The sequence below is a fragment of the Lemur catta genome, chromosome 3, assembly GCF_020740605.2.
Source record: "Lemur catta isolate mLemCat1 chromosome 3, mLemCat1.pri, whole genome shotgun sequence".
Taxonomy (NCBI): Eukaryota; Metazoa; Chordata; class Mammalia; order Primates; family Lemuridae; genus Lemur; species Lemur catta.
Window position 1 is genome coordinate 31759195 of NC_059130.1, and position 18445 is coordinate 31777639.

At 39.4% G+C, this 18445-nt stretch overlaps 2 protein-coding genes across 2 annotated transcripts; both read right to left on the reverse strand.

Moving 5' to 3' along the window:
* Nucleotides 1-1050: 1050 nt before the first annotated feature.
* LOC123634805 (olfactory receptor 6Y1) lies at nt 1051-3225 on the reverse strand. The gene is made up of 2 exons (XM_045546522.1): nt 3220-3225; nt 1051-2034 (listed from the first exon to the last, which is right to left on the reverse strand). Exons 1-2 carry the CDS (start codon nt 3223-3225, stop codon nt 1051-1053), a joined length of 990 nt encoding a protein of 329 aa, XP_045402478.1.
* Nucleotides 3226-11516: 8291 nt separating this feature from the next.
* On the reverse strand, nt 11517-12470 carry LOC123634637 (olfactory receptor 6P1). The gene is given in 1 exon segment (XM_045546373.1): nt 11517-12470. A coding segment is annotated over 1 exon segment (954 nt).
* Between the last annotated feature and the right edge of the window lie 5975 nt (nt 12471-18445).

Consider the following 18445-nt stretch of genomic DNA (forward strand, 5'->3'; position numbering starts at 1 on the left):
AGAGTGAGAGTTTGATCTCTTTTGTCCCTATTTGGACACCCTTGATTCTGCTCTCTTGCCGGATAGCTCTCTCAAGGACTTCCAATACTATGTTGAAAAGTAACGGGGACAGTGGGCAGCCTTGTCTTGTTCCAGTTCTGAGTGGGAATGCTTTCAGTTTTTCCTCGTTCAGTATGAGGTTGGCTGTGGGCTTGTCATATATGGCTTGTATCATTTTTATGTAGGTTCCATTTATGCCTATTTTGTTAAGCGTTCTTATCATAAAACGGTGTTGAATCTTGTCAAATGCTTTTTCTGCATCTATTGAGAGGATCATATGGTGTTTATTTTTGCTTCTATTTATGTGGTGAATTACATTTATAGATTTTTGAATGTTGAACCACCCCTGCATCTCTGGGATGAAGCCCACTTGGTCGTGATGAATTATTTTTTTTATTTGGTATAAAATTTATCTATTATTTTTAAAACCTTAATAAATTAGGAATTAATTTTTTTTAGAGAGAGGGTCTTGCTATGTTGCCCAGGCTGTACTCCAGCTCCTGGACTCAAGAGATCCTCCTGCCTCAGCGTCCTGAGTAGCTGGGATTATGGGCATGTGCCACCATACCTGGCAGTTTTTCTTTGTCTTTTACTTATACAGAATAAACAGAATGTTAAAAATTCCTTTCCTAACTTGAGAGAGAAAAGATGATTTTATTCTTTATATTAAACTGTTTATCCTGTCTGGAATATATTTTGGTAAGTTGTATGGTGAAAGTATCTGTCATTGTCCTTCTCTTCTTTTCTCCCTTCCTCCCTTCCTCCTTTCCTTTCTTCTCATTTCAAATAACTTGTCAAAGTTTTAACACTTGTCTCTTGACCTGATAGTAGTGGTTATATTTTAGAAATATTGTTCTGTAGTCATGTTTGTGTATGCATTTACACACATATGCATAAACACACAGAGCATTGCTAAAGTATGGGAGGTTGAGAATAACCAAAGGTAAGAATTAGGGAGAAAGTGTATAGTAATCATCTCTCAATTCAAGCCTGAGGGATTCTATAAGTTTTTCAATTGTTGTATGTCTCATCTCCCTGGAGCCTGCTTTTCTTGCAGAATATGGTCTTTTTGAGAGCTGCATTTACTTCACAGTTCCTCAGACAGTAAATGATGGGATTGAGGAATGGAACGATAACAGTGTAGAGAACAGATACCACTTTGTTGGAATTGTAGGCATACATGAGCTTGGGATGGGCATAGGTGAAAAGAGTTGTGGAATAGAAGAGAATTACAACAGCCAGGTGGGAGGCACAGGTGGAGAATGCCTTTTGGCGGCCCTGAGCAGAAGGGATCTTGAGGATGGTGGTGAGGAGAGTGGCATAAGATGCCACCACCACACAAAGGGGAACAGCAATGACCATGAGGGCTAAGAAGAAGTCCACCAGCTCAACCTGTGAGAAATCCTCGCAGGACACATTGAGGAGTGGAGAGATATCACAAAAGTAGTGATTGATCTGAGGTGTGCCACAGTAGTGCAGTCGGGCTATGAAAACCATCTTAATCATGGCAGTTATGAGTCCACAGAACCAGCATCCCCTAGCTAGTAAACCACAAAGCTCATTAGTCATGATGACCGGGTAGCGTAGTGGGTTACAAATGGCTACATAGCGGTTGAAAGCCATGACAGCAAGGAGGATGTACTCAGTGCAGATGAAGGTCACAAAGAAGTAAAATTGAGTCATGCAGCCATTGAAGGATATGCTCTTATCATAGCTGAGGAAGTCTACCAGCATCTTGGGGCTGATGACTGTGACATACCACATCTCTAGGAAAGAGAGGTGGCTCAGAAAGAAGTACATGGGCTTGTGCAGCTGCCCATCACTGCAAATGGCTAGGATGATTAGAAGATTCTCTAGCAGTGTCATCAGGTAGGTTGCCAGGAAAACAGAGAAGAGGAGAAGCTGTAAGGCTGGTTGTGCTGGAAATCCCAGAAGAAGGAAGTGTGTTGTCACTGTATGATTATCTACTTCCAGGACCTTGGTGATTAGGACTGGCTGTGGACACAAACTCAGTTCCTTCTAAGTGCTTGTCTATGGTGATTTATGTCAATAGAACCCACCCATCACCAGCAAATTCATCACAATAGCAGCTCTCTGATGCTATATCTTTATTTCCTCTTGAATTATGATGAGAACCAAAGCTTTTGAGCAAAGATGAACTTTAGGGAGCTTATATTTTATTTTAGTTTTTCAAATTAGCTCAAAATGGATAATTAAGGTCACACAGAAGTGACATGAGAACTTCCTAATGCCCAGTTCTGTGCTTTGCCAATGTATCACTGCTGGGCACAGGAAGGCAGCCTCCATACCACCGTTTCACTATGGGAAAAACATCCCCATCTATTGCATATGGAAAGGAGGAAGAAGACCCAATTGCCCATTCTCTAGGTGTAATATGTATGACTCTTTTGGTTGCATGACCCCACTTATCTGTAAAATGAAGAGAATCCTCCTGTTTTTATCTATTTGACAATGTTGTTAATCTTGAATGAAGCAATAGTTGAGCACATTCACAGGATTAATAGCAAAGACAGGTTTGATACAATTATTCACTAGCTTCAAAATTGAATAGATAATTTGAAGGGTAATGTTTCCTTCAATCCAATCCATTGTATAGAATGTTTAATTAGGAGTTTGAAAAAATTGCATTCAAATCCCACTTTTGTGTCTCTCTAGCTAAGTGAACACATGACATAAGCTTTCATAATATTAGTTACTTTATTCCTAAGGCAGGGATAATAGAGTGGGGTTCACATTTTGTGAACATTAAAAGAGCTTTAGAGTTTATTTTTTGTTTTATTTTATTTTATTTTATTTTATTTTTTGAGACAGAGTCTTGCTCTGTTGCCCTGGCTAGAGTGCTGTGGAATCAGCCTAGTTCACAGCAACCTCAAACTCCTGGGCTCAAGCAATCCTCTTGCCTCAGCCTCCAGAGTAGCTGGGACCACAGGTGCACGTCAACATGCCTGGCTAATTTTTCTAGTTTTAGTAGAGATGGGGTCTTGGTCTTGCTTCAGGGTTCAGGCTGGTCTCGAGCTCCTGACCTCAAGTGATCCTCCCACCTCAGCCTCCCAGAGTGCTAGGATTACAGGCATGAGCCACTGCACCTGGCTGAGCCTTAAAGTTTAAATTAAGATCCTATGGATATTTGCTGTTACCTTTCCAGGCTGCTCTACTTACCCCCATACACAGCCCCCTGCCACTCAACAAAAAATTAAATGGTACAAAGAACATCCATTGTTAATGAGAAAGTTGGAGGAGACTGTCAGACTTTTCCAAGGGTGTTAAAATTAAAGAACCCATAACCTGTTTGATAGTATTATCAGAAAAAAATTAGATTGTGTTCTATTTTTTCTGCATTTTTGTCTAGTAATTCAGCAATATGTGGACCTCTTCCTAGGCTGGGCTGAAAATCATTTCTTATCTACTGATACTAAACACTTTACCATTTCCAGCCTTTCTCTGTATCCTATTGCTTGGTTCCTCTTTTCTGCTCTTCTCCAGAGCTAACATCATGCTTGTTCTCCCTTTATCAACAGACTTACTTTTGTGGCATAAATATATAGAACAACTTTTTTAAAATAAATGATCATCAAGTGAAAGAGCTGAAAAACTAATGCCTACCCTATCCATTTCCCACTTCCTGAAGAAAGGCAGAATAATTAACTCCTAATCATCCATGTTTAGAGAGGAAAAAAGACACAGATAACTTCAAAAGGCAAATAATTTGTAATAGTGTTAATTCAACAAACAGCTTTGTTTTCTGTTGGAATACAATTCCTTACGCACACACACATTCAACACAAAACTTGGCCTTGCTTGTCACAGCCTAGTATTCACTAGACAGTGAGACAGTGGGGTTTACAAACCAGGTGAGTCTTATGAATCCTCCCTATTTCTCCATCCTGCTTTCTTTTAGTCTCTGAATCCAAGAGCCCAGACCAACTCGAAGTCTATTTGTGACTAGTTTAGGCCAGTGTCCATCTGGCTTTCTCTCACCACATCTCCTTCTTTTCCAAGGGACAGATGAAATGAATATGTTTCTAGCTACTGAGTGATAGTATTACTTTTGGGAGGCACTTTCTTGGTCCATAATAACAGGATATCAGTCTCCAGAGCTGTGTCCTTGGGCTTAGTTCCTAGATGTATTTTATATTCCAGAAAACTGTGGCAAGTCATTATACCCTAATACTCTAAGATCCTCTCTGCCAGGAACCATCTGTGGTATCCTCTAGATGAAGTATGCTAGCCTAAAAACATAGCTCTAAGAATGACTCAAGGAAATAATATAATACACCGCAATACCTTAGTAATTGATATTGTCATTCTCAGGGTAGATGCTTCAGATTCGAAACTGCAAATAACACTTCATTTAATTCTAAAACTAAGAATTAGTAAATAAAGCAGGGGATATTTTTACAGGAACTATGCATTCATCTATTTTTCTTCTACTTCTAACAGAAGTGTAAAGACGAGATGCAACACCACAGATAAATTAGCATAAAATAAAAGTAAAAAGAAATAAAGAGAAGAGACAGCAGACAATGTATATCAGGAACATCTGACAATAGTTTTATCATTTGAGCATGAAACTGTGAGATTTGAGATTTCTAGTAGTCAAGTAAACTGGGAAAACAACTGGAAGTAGAGTATGATCACATTCGATCCTCAAAAAATTCTCTCTCTATATATATATACATGGTCTGAGTCACATCCTAATATCTTCTAGACTGTTTAGATAATCTATCTGGTAGACTCATGAGGGAGAGAGCAAGGCTCCTTCCTTCCCTCCAATGGAAGTTTTATAACAACTAGATCCTGTGAAGTCTATACTGATTATACAGCAGCATCTTCATAGCCAGAAGATCCCTTGCTTTGAATATCCAAAAGAACTTAAAATATATAAAAGAAACACATTATTTAATCTGATCTTCACAATCAGGAATTTATCTGGGACAAATGTCATAGTGCTCACTTAACCCAGAGATATTAAATATTTAGTTGAAGGTCACACAACTAGTTGCTTAATGATAGGGTTGAAATTAAATACCAGATTCCTTTCTTACAACCTACTGCTTTTTGTGATAGAGGATGATCTATGAGTTGGGTAAGATTTTTGTTTTCTTCTGAGGATTAAATTGCATCTTCAAAAGCAGTTTTAATAGCACTTATAACACTCCATATGAGCAATAAAAATTCAAGGAGTGAATGCTCAAAGGGCCAGGATGAGAGCCAAGAGCCAGGTGAAGATTCTAGCACTCTGGATCTCAAATATATATCCTAGCTGCAGCTTTAAACTATTTCACTATTCCTTGTAGTCAACTCTCGGTTATCCATTGTGGACTTCGCTCATGGAATAGTAGGAGCTTAAATTGAGTGGTATTTTAATTCAAACTTCTTATTTTTCTCAGATAAGGGAATCCCAGAATGATTTAAGTGATTTTCCCAAAGTTAAGCAACTATATAGTGGCAGAGTAGTGAATAATTAATAATTATATTTTAGTCCCTGACAACCTTTAATCCCTGATTGTCTTACATACTTCCTTCAACTTAATTCCTTTTATGGCCCAATTAATGTAAACTCAAGAAGGACAAATCATCTTAAATTTTAATTTTATTCAAATAGAATCATAAAAGGTAGCATGAATCTCATAATCATGACTTTTCTCAACAACAGGTATATTTCATTAGCTGTCACAATTGATAGTCCATTTTATTAATTTCATATGTGCACACACACACACTGCTAAAGAAGTAGAAAGGGAACATTCAGCTCTAGAAACAAAGGTCTTAAAGCTGCAAAAGTCCTGATAGGTCATAAGATTTGGTTTCCTACCAAATTTGTGAATCTCCAATGCACAAACCCAAGTATTTATCTAAAGTTTGCCTAATTCTCTCCAGGAATAGAAAACTAAATTAATTCAAATACAGTCATTTTTTTTTTAAACAAGGAAACCTCTGATTGGGAGATGCAAAGCTTTCTCTTCTAGAACCCAATGCACCCGCATTTAGGGGTCCTCAGTCTATTTCTGAAAGTAAGTCTCATCACTTTCTCCAAGGATAGCTCACAGTTATCAGGACTGTCAACCTCCAACCTCTCCCCCTTACCCCTGCCTCATCGTGTCTTTCCTTCTTTATACTAAACCACTCAACATCTATTTGTATATATAACCAGGTTGTTAGTCTCTAAAGTCTGTGATCATTCTACATGATGATCCCAGTGTATCTGGTATATTTAAAGTGGAGCAATAACTCAGGCTGTGGAAAGTATAACTTGGATTTAAGGATGGATTTCCTTCTGAAATCAGGGACTAGGAAGAACTTCATGCCCTTGAGCCCTTCCACCAGAGAGGAGCAAGAGGCTCTTTCTCTGATTTCCCAGGGAGGGAGGATTCAGTCTTCCCCATAGACAATGGACAATCAACTCAGGATCATGATGGGGTTGGCAAAGGATCTGCTCTGTTGTTTATGGGAAAATGAGATACAGGAAAGAAAACTTACGTGGCTAAAGTGCTGCTGGGAATGGAGGCATTTTATACATTGCCAGGCAAGCTCTGTAGAGATTGGTTTAACCAAATTGAGGATCCCAGAAATCTCCAAAATGGAACACAGGTAGTGAGAGATATAACAGAATAATCTCTTGTGCTCAATCTAGTCTTCTACCAACTACTGCAGGGAGGTACAGGTTGTACCAGTTGGTACAGGTTGGCCAGAGGTGGACATATCCATCTTGGACCTTCAGTGGTAAGTTATTTTCTAAAGGGGATAAACATGTGCTTACTTCTTCAAATCACTTCTAAAGGGATGCAATTCTAGTCCATCTTCCTTTTCCCAGGACCTCTTAGAAACAACTATGCCTCAGGGTTATATGCACAACAGCTCCTAAGTTTATAGCAGGACAGAACACCTCACTGCCATGTAGCAAACCCCTCTGCACCTCTCAGTTTCTACTGTCAGTTTGCTTTGAACACTTTAGGGGGAAAATCTATCCTTCATATCCCTGGCCCTCTATACTCTTTAAACTTTTCAAAATCATGGCCTGTATTTTGAAATAATTTTTTTTCCATCTGGATAGTTTGGGGAAAGTGGCTTAAATTCAATGAGTCTCATTTTGGACATGATTAATCTTTGCAGTTTATCATAGGATTTCAAGTTGAGGATAAATGTGACCACATGATCTGATGGATTTTTTTTTGATAATCAGCACAGCAGAAAGGGAGTCTTACTTTCTTGCTCTATGGTACTATGAATAGAAGTGAAATTCTAGTGTTTTATAGCACTGCAGGATGACTATAGTTAACAATAACATATTATATGGTTTCAAATAGCTAGAAGGAGAAATGATAAATGTTAGAGATGATGGTTATGTTAATTATCCTCATCTGATCACTATACATATGTATTGAAACATCACTATGTACCCCATAAATATGTACAATTATTATATATCAATTAAAAAATCAAAGAAACAAGTAGGAAGAAAAAAGTTATAAATAATCAAAACTCCTGTAACCACTATCCCATTTGCCATGACCTCCTCTTATTTAACATAAAAATATACACACATACTCATATACCTATGTTTCACCCACCACTCCTCACATACACATATTCATGTACTCTCATACACTAATTCTATCTTCTATGCTACTTCCTCTCTTTCGGCTTCATAAGTCAGAGCACACCTGGACTCTGCACTTTGTAAAGCACAGAGTTGTACTAAAGGCATTAACTTGAAGCATCTTCAGGAAAACAGAACACTGGGAAATTTCAGAGACTCTAGGCTATTTCATCTACAGTGGATTCTCAGAGTAGAGACTTAAAATAACATGAGAATCCATATTACACAATACCTGTCAATCCCTGCCATTTTTCATATGGCTAAAAAAATCTTTGTTGAGCTGAAATTAATCCATATATACACCAAGTTCCCTCCTCATCCTCAACCTATTGTAGCACTCATTATAGGCTCAAAGAAGACAAGTGATTTTTAAGTCAATAAAATGAAATTTTTGATGAATCAATAATTTAAATAAAATTGATTTTCAATTACTCTTTGCTTTCTTTCATAATAATAATAAGTAATTAAAAACTGGCCAAATTCCACTTTTGGAAATTTTTCAACTCACCATTTTCTTGGCAATGTAACTCTTTTCCTACCTAGCTTTGTCAGGGATGGCCAGCTTACACTGAGAAAAGAGAAGAAATCACGTAGACCAAGAAGAGAAGGACAATGTCCATAAGCCTAGAGAGTTGCTGAGCAAGTCTGATTTCTGTCTCTGATGAGTCTGAAGAAGGGAAAGAATGGAGCTATTTGTGCTTCTGTATGCCTCCAAGCTACTGGAGGAGCACAAGCCAACTCCCTTCCACCCACAAGGCCTCCCAAGAGACACAGCCTTCAAAACATATTTGGCCTTTCCAGGGCTCGAAAGGATCCTGGGGGATACTAAAGGAAGAACTAGCAAGCTAAGTGGAATCTTGAGGCTCAAGAGAGACCTTAGACTTACTGGAAGTACGCTGCCCCTCCTTCCCAACCAGACACTGGGGAAGAGGAAGGTGAGGGGAAAGTGCATGCATGTGTGTGTGTGTGTGTGAGAGAGAGAGAGACAGAGAGAGAGATTCTATTTCTAAGGAATGATCTCAGAAGTAATAAGGTCCTCTGGGAAGAGATAGGGCTATAATCCAAGTCATTCAGAAAATAAGAATGGTAAGCACCCATCCTTATTTGGAGAACCAGGTATGTGAGCACACATGCATATACAAACTCAAAACAGACTCAGATATTGTGCTTTCAAATATAGACTCAGTACACAAACGTGACCTTCTTGCATCAGTAACTCAGTAGATGTGAACAATAAATATACTGCGTTCAGATTATGTCTGTATTTTCAAAAAGAATAAGAATATGTATATATTTACTCTTATAATCTACAAATAGTACACATTCAGAAGCACACAAAGGTATTCAGAGAAGGCAGAAGGTAGTAAGACTGTATGGAAACGATAGTGGCATGGAGATTGGACAATTATCTCTTTAGGTATATATTTTGTTTCAGGGGTTAGGATATTACACACTCAGGGATGATTAGCCTCAGAACCACAGACCCAGGACAAAAGCAGAGAGGGACAGGATCTGTTGGGATTTGGTACACATTACAATGAAGGGTGTTGACTAAGGTAGGAACCTGCACTTTTCTGGAGTTGAGAAAGATGAGTTCATTATTAAAATAACAGAATTCCCTTAAAGAAATGTAGCAAAATCCTAAGATTACAAAGAGCCTAGTTCATACTTATAGGAGCAATAAATATTTAGTCATTATTTTCTAATTTGATAAAAAATTTCAAAAGAAAGCTTCTTCCACAGACAACTGGGCTAGCACTCCATTCATGTGCAGGTGGTCTCCTGGATCATCACTGATTCTCTGGTGATATTCTGTGTTACCATTCTGTGCAAACCTGACCATTCATAAAATAAATATTTACTGGGTATCTTCTGAGTGTCAGGAACTATTCTTAAGTCACAAAAATTTTGAGGCAGATAACCATGTCTTGTGCCATCTATAAAGTATCTTATGACTAAAAATCATAATTTGTGTTTTCATTTTAAATTCAAGTATATTGTTAGTCAACCAGATGAATAGTGCTGCTATTTTAAAGATTAATTTCATTTAAAACATCATAATTAACCAAACTACATGCTACTTTACTGCTCCCTCTCTGTTATCTCCATCTGGTGACAAGCTGGCTGCACTGAGTACACATTGAGAACCTAAAAAATCCCTAAAACAACAACAAAAAAGTAAAATAAAATAAAACTAAAGCAATGTGCAGTAAAATAAAATAAATAAAATGGCCTCAATAGTAGCTACTGGAATTGCAGTCATAGTGTCCGGAAAGAAATAATCTGCCTTTCTTTGGCTAGCTTTGTGAATTACAACTGTAAGGAGTCAAAAACCATTACAACCTGGCAGAATGGTAACACATAAGATTTGGCCAGGGTCATGATTTGTCTCTGAAAACTTAGAAAAACATATTTCATTTGAAAAAAAAAATTAAAAATCTAAAACTAAAAATCATCTCAAACATTCTAAAAGAATGCAAATAACAAATTAGGCCAAATATATTACATCAAGCACATTAGAGTAAAAATAATAGAAAACAAAACTTACAGCTCCATAAGTGGGAACTAATTTTTATCATTTAGTAAATGTCATGGGTGTAGGTAGGTGATGGTGCTGGTTCAGTTTGCAACCATACTATCACATCCATGATTTCCATATATTTCTGTACCTCAATCTTCAGTGTGTTGACTTTCCTCCCATGTTTAATTACCTCCTAGATGGCTTCTGGAGCTCCAGGCCTCAAATCCAAGTTCAGAAAAGGAAAAGGGACACGCTTGCACCAGTGCCAACATGTCTTTCTCTTAAAAAGACAACTTCCTCAGCAGAATTCAATTGATATTTTATTGTAAAAAAATGAGATACACAGCCAATCTTAGCTCCAAGAGAAGCTGAGATATCAAATATATGACAAAGATGTAGATTTATTGCCTGGGTTCAGCATGTTTTCAGCTCCCAAATAAATTAGGTTATCCTAGCAAAGAAAAACGAGATCATTATTGACTAGGCAGCTAAAAATGCCCATTTCTTTTCTTAACTGACACTGAGTTGCAAATCAGAACCAGTTGCAAAGTACATTTTATTTAAAAAGTACCACTGGTGGAGTTAAATAGAATATTTACAGAAATCTCTGAAGAAGTAGTTAGTAACCTATCAACACAAATTAATGCCCTAGGGGAATCTCTCACATTAGAAGAAGACTAAATTAAAGCTCTATGATCTGCCAATGGGAAAAAATGTGACATGACCAGAGTCATACAAGTAGCATTTCTATCAGTTGACATTTTCTAGCTCTTCCCTTTTAGTATGTAGGCAAATATCTAGAAAGTGAGTCTCACATGTGAAAACGATGGCCAAAATGGTTAAGAGGAGAAAACTGTTCTATGTTTGATATTCTAACACAGAGTTATTATATGTTTTGATCATTTTTAAAAGGAAGAACTTCACTGATTCATTCAGTAATATCTTGACACAATTTTAGATTATATAATTGGGAATGCTAACTTTCTAATCAACTTGTTACCCTCTCCACATAGTTACAAAGGTGCTTGGAGCTTTGCTTTCCACATACATCTCAGAAAAAGCTGATTCTCCAACCTCAGTTTGAATAAGAGTGAGTTTGATGCATGGTTAACAGAACAGACACATCTAGAAAGCATATAACGATACTGATAATGAAAAAATAACAATAATGAGGGGACTTGCTACTTATTGAATGCTTATTGTGAGCTGTATTATAATCCAGAAGATCCATCAAACAATAAAACTCACAAACTATCAAAGGCCACACCTGTTATCAAATTAACTTAGGGAAATGGAATAGTAAACACAACATTCCCTGCCAGGGTCTGTTGTACATCAGTCTGGAACATCCTTACCATAGTGGCATCTGCCCAGCACTGTCTTCCTGAAGGCATCCTTCACCTCCTTGTTCCTCAGGCAGTAGATGGCTGGGTTGAGGAATGGTACAATGATAGTGTAAAGCACAGAGATGATCTTGTTGTGGTTGAAGGTATACATGGCCCAGGGACGTGCATAGGTAAAGAGAGTGGAGAAATAGTAGATAACAACCACTGCTAGGTGAGAAGCACAAGTAAAGAAGGCTTTGTGGCATCCCTGGGCAGTGGGGATCTTTAGAATGGCTGCAAGGATGGCAGCATATGATGAAACCACAGCCAATAGAGGGAATAGAATCATCACCAAGGCCAAGAGGAAGTCTACTAGTTCTGCTTGCTCCTTGTCAGAGCAGGTGAGGTTGAGTAGCGGGGAGATATCACAGAAAAAGTGGTTGATGATGTTGGGTCCACAGTAGGACAATCGAGAAATGAAAAGAAGCTTCACCATGGAGCTGAAGAAATCACTGCCCCAACAGGCAGCAGCAAGGCGAGTGGCCAGACTGGGAGGCATGAGACTTGGGTAACGGAGGGGTTCACAGATGGCCAGGTAGCGGTCATAGGCCATAACTGCTAACAGCACACATTCAGTGCAGGCTAAGACAATGAAGAAGTAGAGTTGGGTCATGCGTCCTACATAAGCGACTCTATCGTCCTGGGTAAGAAAGGCTCCCAAGAGCCGGGGAATGGTGACATTAATGTACCATAGCTCCAGGAAGGAGAGATGGCCAAGGAAAAAGTACATGGGATGATGAAGGCTTGGAGTGAGTCAGACTGTGAGGACGATGAGTGCATTCTCCAACAATGTCAGCAGAAAAATTGTGAGAAAGAAGACAAAGAGGAGCAGCTGGCAGAGTGGAGAGGTGGGGAAACCCACCAAGACAAACTCCTCTATGTGGCCTCCACTCAAATTGCTCATAGTCTCTGTCCACTTAGGTGCCTGAAAAAAAAATCACAGGAAGAACAAGAGGTTGAAAGATGGGTGGACCAAACCACTAGCATCCCTTCACAGATTATAACCTCTGAAGAGGCATGGCCATATAGTCTCAATTATTATGACATCACTTTTCCCTTCATTTTGTTATTTCATCTCCCACCTCAAAAGAAAAGTTCTCAGATTTGATTGAGCATTATATTCAATAACTTACCAACCTTAGCTACAGTGGGTATTTGATAAACACTTACCGAGTGGTTTCAGAACCACCTTAGCATTTAGATTCTTGTTTTCTTATCCAGCACATGCTCATCCCTCACTTCCCTACAAACTCCTAAGCCCCATGGCACCTTTACTCAATATTTTTTTGAATGAATGAATAAAAGAAGGAGTGATACCAAGCTGGAGTCTGAGGACTTATCTCTCCAGGGGAATTGGACTTAGAGTAAGTATTATAGTAGCCAAAAGATTGCTTAAGCTATAGTGCAAAGCAGCATGGCAGGAAGAAGGTTGGTTTGAAAAGTGTTCATTTCTGATTGGAGAGACAATTCAGGATGGAGGAAAAGAGGAACCCTTGTCCTAGAAAACAGTGATTTTTCCATTCCCTTTACAAATATTTTTGAGTACATTCTTTGTGCTAGAGTTAGGTTGTCTCATTTCCAGGGCTGATATGGTAGGTTGAGAAATGGCCCCCAAAAGTTGTGCATGCACTAATCCCTAATCCCCAAAACCTGTAAAAGTTATATCATATGGCAAAGATGTTGCAGATGTGATTAAATTTAGGATTTTGAGATGGGGAGAATTGTCCTAGATTATCCAGGTGGGCCTTAAAGGCAATCACAAGTGCCCATATACGACAGACACAGAGGAGAAGGCCGTGTGAAAATGCAGCAGAGAGAGATTTGGAGATGTTAGCCTGGAAGACTGGAGAGATGTGATCACAAGGTAAAGAATGCTGGCAGCCACACTAAGTGGAAAGAAGCAAGGAAGGAATTCTCCCTGAGATCCTCCAGAGAGAGTACAGCCTTGCAAACTCCTTGAATTCTGCCAAGCAACACTGATTTCAGACTTCTGACTGCCCAGAACTGTGAGAGAATAGATCTCCATTGTTTTATGCCACCAAATTTGTGGTAATTTGTTACAGCAGTCAAGGGAGACTGATGCAGCTGGTGAGGTGGCAGAATAGAAAGTGCAGTCACCTTCCCAAACAGTCTGTCTTTCCATTCTCATATCAATATTGCCAGGGACTGGTATCTCCAGAAGCCCTCCGGTGAAATCACAAATCTCACTTGAGATTGGGTCACATGTTAGATGCAGTCAAGTGTTTTCATTTGTGGTGGGACTTATGTACTTACCTTCACTTTTTTTAAAAAAAGAAACTTAAAAGGCAATATACCACCAGCTTGCACACCTTTATCTTGACATCTATTTTTTATCAAAAATTTAAATAGTTTCAAGGACTCTAATTTTCACTTCAGTGTAAGTACTGACCTTTTAAATAAAACTATTATGTTATTTCTTAATATATTCAATGGAATTTAAATATCAGTGCCATGATAATGATGTCCACTAATACTTGCTTAAAAATTACATAAATGAGTGTCTTTAAAAAAATAAAATTTTTCGTCATTTATCTTACCAAACTCACAATGCATGCTATTGTAATATATTTTTATAATTGCAAGGTTTTTATGGATTTCCTCTATATCTATCTATGTGGTTTTTATTTTCTGTACTCTTGAGACTATAAATGCTTTATAAAAGATCTCCTTTAGATATTATATAATTAGCATACATTTAACCAAAGCAGTATAAATATATAAAAATTTTTGAAGGAGGAAAGCCGGTGGAGTGGAGGTGACCTCTTGGATTCATGCTCCCAGAGAGGAAGGCATGGATCTCGACCTGCCACAACACTAGAGGATCGCTCCCCCACAAGAACGGTGGTGTGAACCCACGGAGAATCACCGTGGGACCCAGAGAACAAGAAAAAACAGAGGCGAGTGGGAAATCAGACCGAGATAATTTGGAGAGTGTGGGACGGAAAATAGACAGCAGAGTGCAGGATGGCTGTACCCGCCTCACCAACGAGTGAGGCGGGTTCAGCCCCACAGCAAAGGGGCTTGTTCTTCCCCCTGACCTCCACACCCACTCAATCAGGGATCTGACTGAAGTCGGTTTAGAATCACCCCAGGAGAGATGGAGTTCCGAGGACAGGTGACATAAGCGGGAAGGAGCTTAGACTCTGGGGGTTTTCCACGGCGATGCAACACTTAAAGTAAAAAGGGTGGAACTGCGCCGAGGGACCGCGATCGTGGAACTATAAAGCGTGCTTTTTGGTTTTTTTTTCTCTTTTTCTTCTTTGGCGGCCCCCCAGCTGGGGAGCTGCTGTGGGCTGTGGTGCTCCCCGGGCCCCTGGCTCTGGCGCCTGCCAAGCTCTGAACATTCTACCCCAGCCCCTGCCATGGGTGGGCGCGCGGTCGCCATCTTGGGACCCACACCCTAGCCATTGCGGAACCATAGGGTGCCACGCGAGTCCCAGGGCAGCTCCCTTTTATAGTCTGTGAACCCACGCCAAAAGCAGCAGCTCTCTATGAACTCTGTGGACAGGAGCCATCAGCGGGAAAGAGCTTAGACTCTTGTGGATCCCCGTGGGGCCACGGGGCTTAAAGGGAAAGGGGCAGAACTGCACTAAGGTGAAAAGCCACAAAGGGTCGCGGAATAACAGATTTTTTTTCTCTTTCTCTTTTTCTTTTTATTTTTATTCGTATTTTTTTTTAATTTTATTATTATTAGGTTTCTTTTTGCTTTTTCTTTCTTTTTCTTTTCTCCTCCTCTTCGGTGGCCCTCTAGCCGGGGAGCTACTGTATATTCCTGAGATCGCCAGGCCCCCAGCTCTGGTTCCTACCAGACCCTGAACATCCACCCCCAGTGTCGGTGATCTGTGGGTGGGCAGCCACCATTGTGGGGTCCAAGGTCTAGCTGCTGCAGAGCCATAGGGTGCCAGGTGGCCCCTCAGGAGGCTCCCTTCATGGGTATGAACACTGAGGGCTTCCCCGGACGCCACAGTGCGGAGCCTGGACCTTGGGGACATTGGGACAGGGTAGACCTTTTCCCATGGGAGCTGCAGCAGCTGGGGCACTGAGCAAGTGAGGGCACCGCCTCCTTCACCTAGCCAGTGTCTTTCCTGCGGAAAGAGACAGAAACCACCCATCTAGAGGAAGAACCAAAAGACAGGAAAAAAAAAAAAAAGAGAGAGAGAGAATTTCTGCTTGCAAATTGTGGGAATTCTGCCTGCTAACTGAAGGTCCACAACACAGTGACTTAACTTGCCAAATCAGTCTTAGGTCAAGCCAATCCTCTGGGGGTGGACCCATCAGAAGCAGTCCCCCAACTGAGATAGAAAAACTCTAAACAACACACAACAGTCTCCCCCTCTGGACAAAGGAAACAACATATCTAGATTGTTTCACAGCCTAAGAACAGAGTACAAGGCATGCTATTAGCCAGACTAAAGCTGTGAGAAAAGATCTAATGATAGATCCAGATGGGAAGGGCTCAGCGTAAAAATATGGGGAGCACAAAAAACCAAACGGAAACCTCACTCCCAAGAGAAATACCATCTCTCTTCCAATTGACACAAACCAGACTGAACATGTTACTGGAAGAATTTCAGTTATGGATTATAAATAAGCTGAATAATATACAAGAAAAAAAATGGATAACCAACACAAAGAAACCACAAAATTCCAGGATTTGGAAGAAAAATATACTAAGGAAATTGAAATATTGAAGAAAAACCAAATTGAACTCCTAGAAATGAAGAATTTATTCAGGAAGCTACAATACACAGTGGAAAGTCTCAAGAACAGGGGAGATCAAACAGAAGAAAGAATCTCAGAGACTGAAGATAACTCTTTCCAATTAAGTCAGTTATAAAGATGGAGCAAAGAAATAAGAAAAAAGATCAGAGTCTACAAGAAATGTGGGATTATGTGAAGAAGCCTAACATGAGAGTTATCGGCATCCCTGGGGGTGAAGAAGATAACAAGCAAGGGCTGGATAAGCTATTTGAAGACATAATAGAGGAAAATTTCCCAGGCCTTGCTAAAACTCTAGATACACAGGTTCAAGAAGCTCAAAGAACCCCTGGGAGATTCATAGCAAATAGGAAAACACCATGCCACACAGTCATCAGACTGACCAAAATATCCACTAAAGAGACCCTTCTTTGAGCTGTAAGGAGAAAGAAACAAGGAACATACAAAGGAAATCCCATTAGAATTATGCCAGATTTCTCAACTGAAACCTTACAAGCAAGAAGAAGTTGGGGCCCCATTCTCACTCTTCTGAAAGAGAATAATGCCCAGCCTAGAATCTTGTACCGAGCTAAGCTAAGTTTTCTATATGAAGGAGAAATTAAGACATTCTCAGATAAACAAGGACTCAGGGAATTCACCAAGACAAGACCAGCCCTCCAAGAAGTACTCAAAAGAAAGTTACACATGGATTAGCACAAGAAAGACCCATAAATGTAAAACCACCCAAGAGCTAAAGAGCAAATTCCAGCCACCACAATGGGTCAAGAGAGAAAACATAGCAATGAAGTTCTCCCCAATAAGATGAACAGAAATCTGTCCCATTTATCAGTTCCCTCAATAAATGTCAATGGCCTGAATTCCCCACTCAAGAGACATAGACTGGGGCAATGGATAAAAAAACACAAACCAAGTATCTGCTGTCTTCAGGAAACTCACCTAACCTGCAAAGATGCATTTAGACTGAAAATAAAAGGATGGAAATCGATATTTCAAGCAAACGGTAGCCCAAAGAAAGCTGGTGTGGCAGTTTTAATTTCCAATAACTTAGTCTTTAAACCAACAAAAGTAATAAAAGACAAAGATGGTTACTACATACTGGTGAAAGGCACAATTCAACAAGAAGACATAACCATACTTAATATGTATGCACTCAACTTAGGCGCACCCAGATTCATAAAGCAAACCCTAATTGATCTGAACCAAATGATAGACAACAATACTGTAATAGCTGGAGACTTTAACACCCCACTGACAGCACAGGACAGATACTCCAAAGAGAAAATAAGCAAAGAAATAGTAGACTTAAATAGAACGCTAGAACAAATGGGCCTGTCTGACATCTACAGGACATTCTACCTGAAATACACTGAATATACATTCTTCTCATCAGCTCATGGGAAATTCTCTAAGATTGACCATATCCTGGGACACACAGCATGTCTGAAAAAATTTAACAAAATAGAAATCATACCATGCATCTTCTCAGATCACAGTGGAATAAAAGTAATAATGAACCCTAACAGAAACCACTGGCTAGACTAACCAAGAGCAGAAAAGAAAAATCTCTAATAACTTCCATCAGGAACATGAAAGGAGAAATCACGACCATTGCTACAGAGATACATGACATCATCTATTAATTTTACAAAAATCTTTATGCACACAAATTGGAAAATGAGGAGGAAATAGACAAATTTTTACAAACACACAGCCTTTCCAAGCTCAATCAGGAAGAAATAGAATTCCTGAAGAGACCAATATCAAGAACTGAAAATGAAACAGCAATAAAAAACCTTCTCAAAAAGAAAAGCCCTGGTCCAGATGGGTTCACACCCGAATTTTACCACATATACAAAGATGAACTGGTGCCCATTCTACATATACTATTCTCCAATATCGAGAAGAAGGGAATTCTCCCCAACACATTTTCCCAAGCCAATATAACATTGATACCAAAACCAGGAAAGGATGCAACAAAAAAAGAAAACTACAGACCAATCTCTCTCATGAACATAGATGAAAAAATTCTCAACAAAATCCTAGCAAATCGTATTCAAGTGCTTATTAAAAAAAAAATTCATCACAACGAAGTGGGCTTCATCCCAAAGATGCAGGGGTGGTTCAATATACGAAAATCTA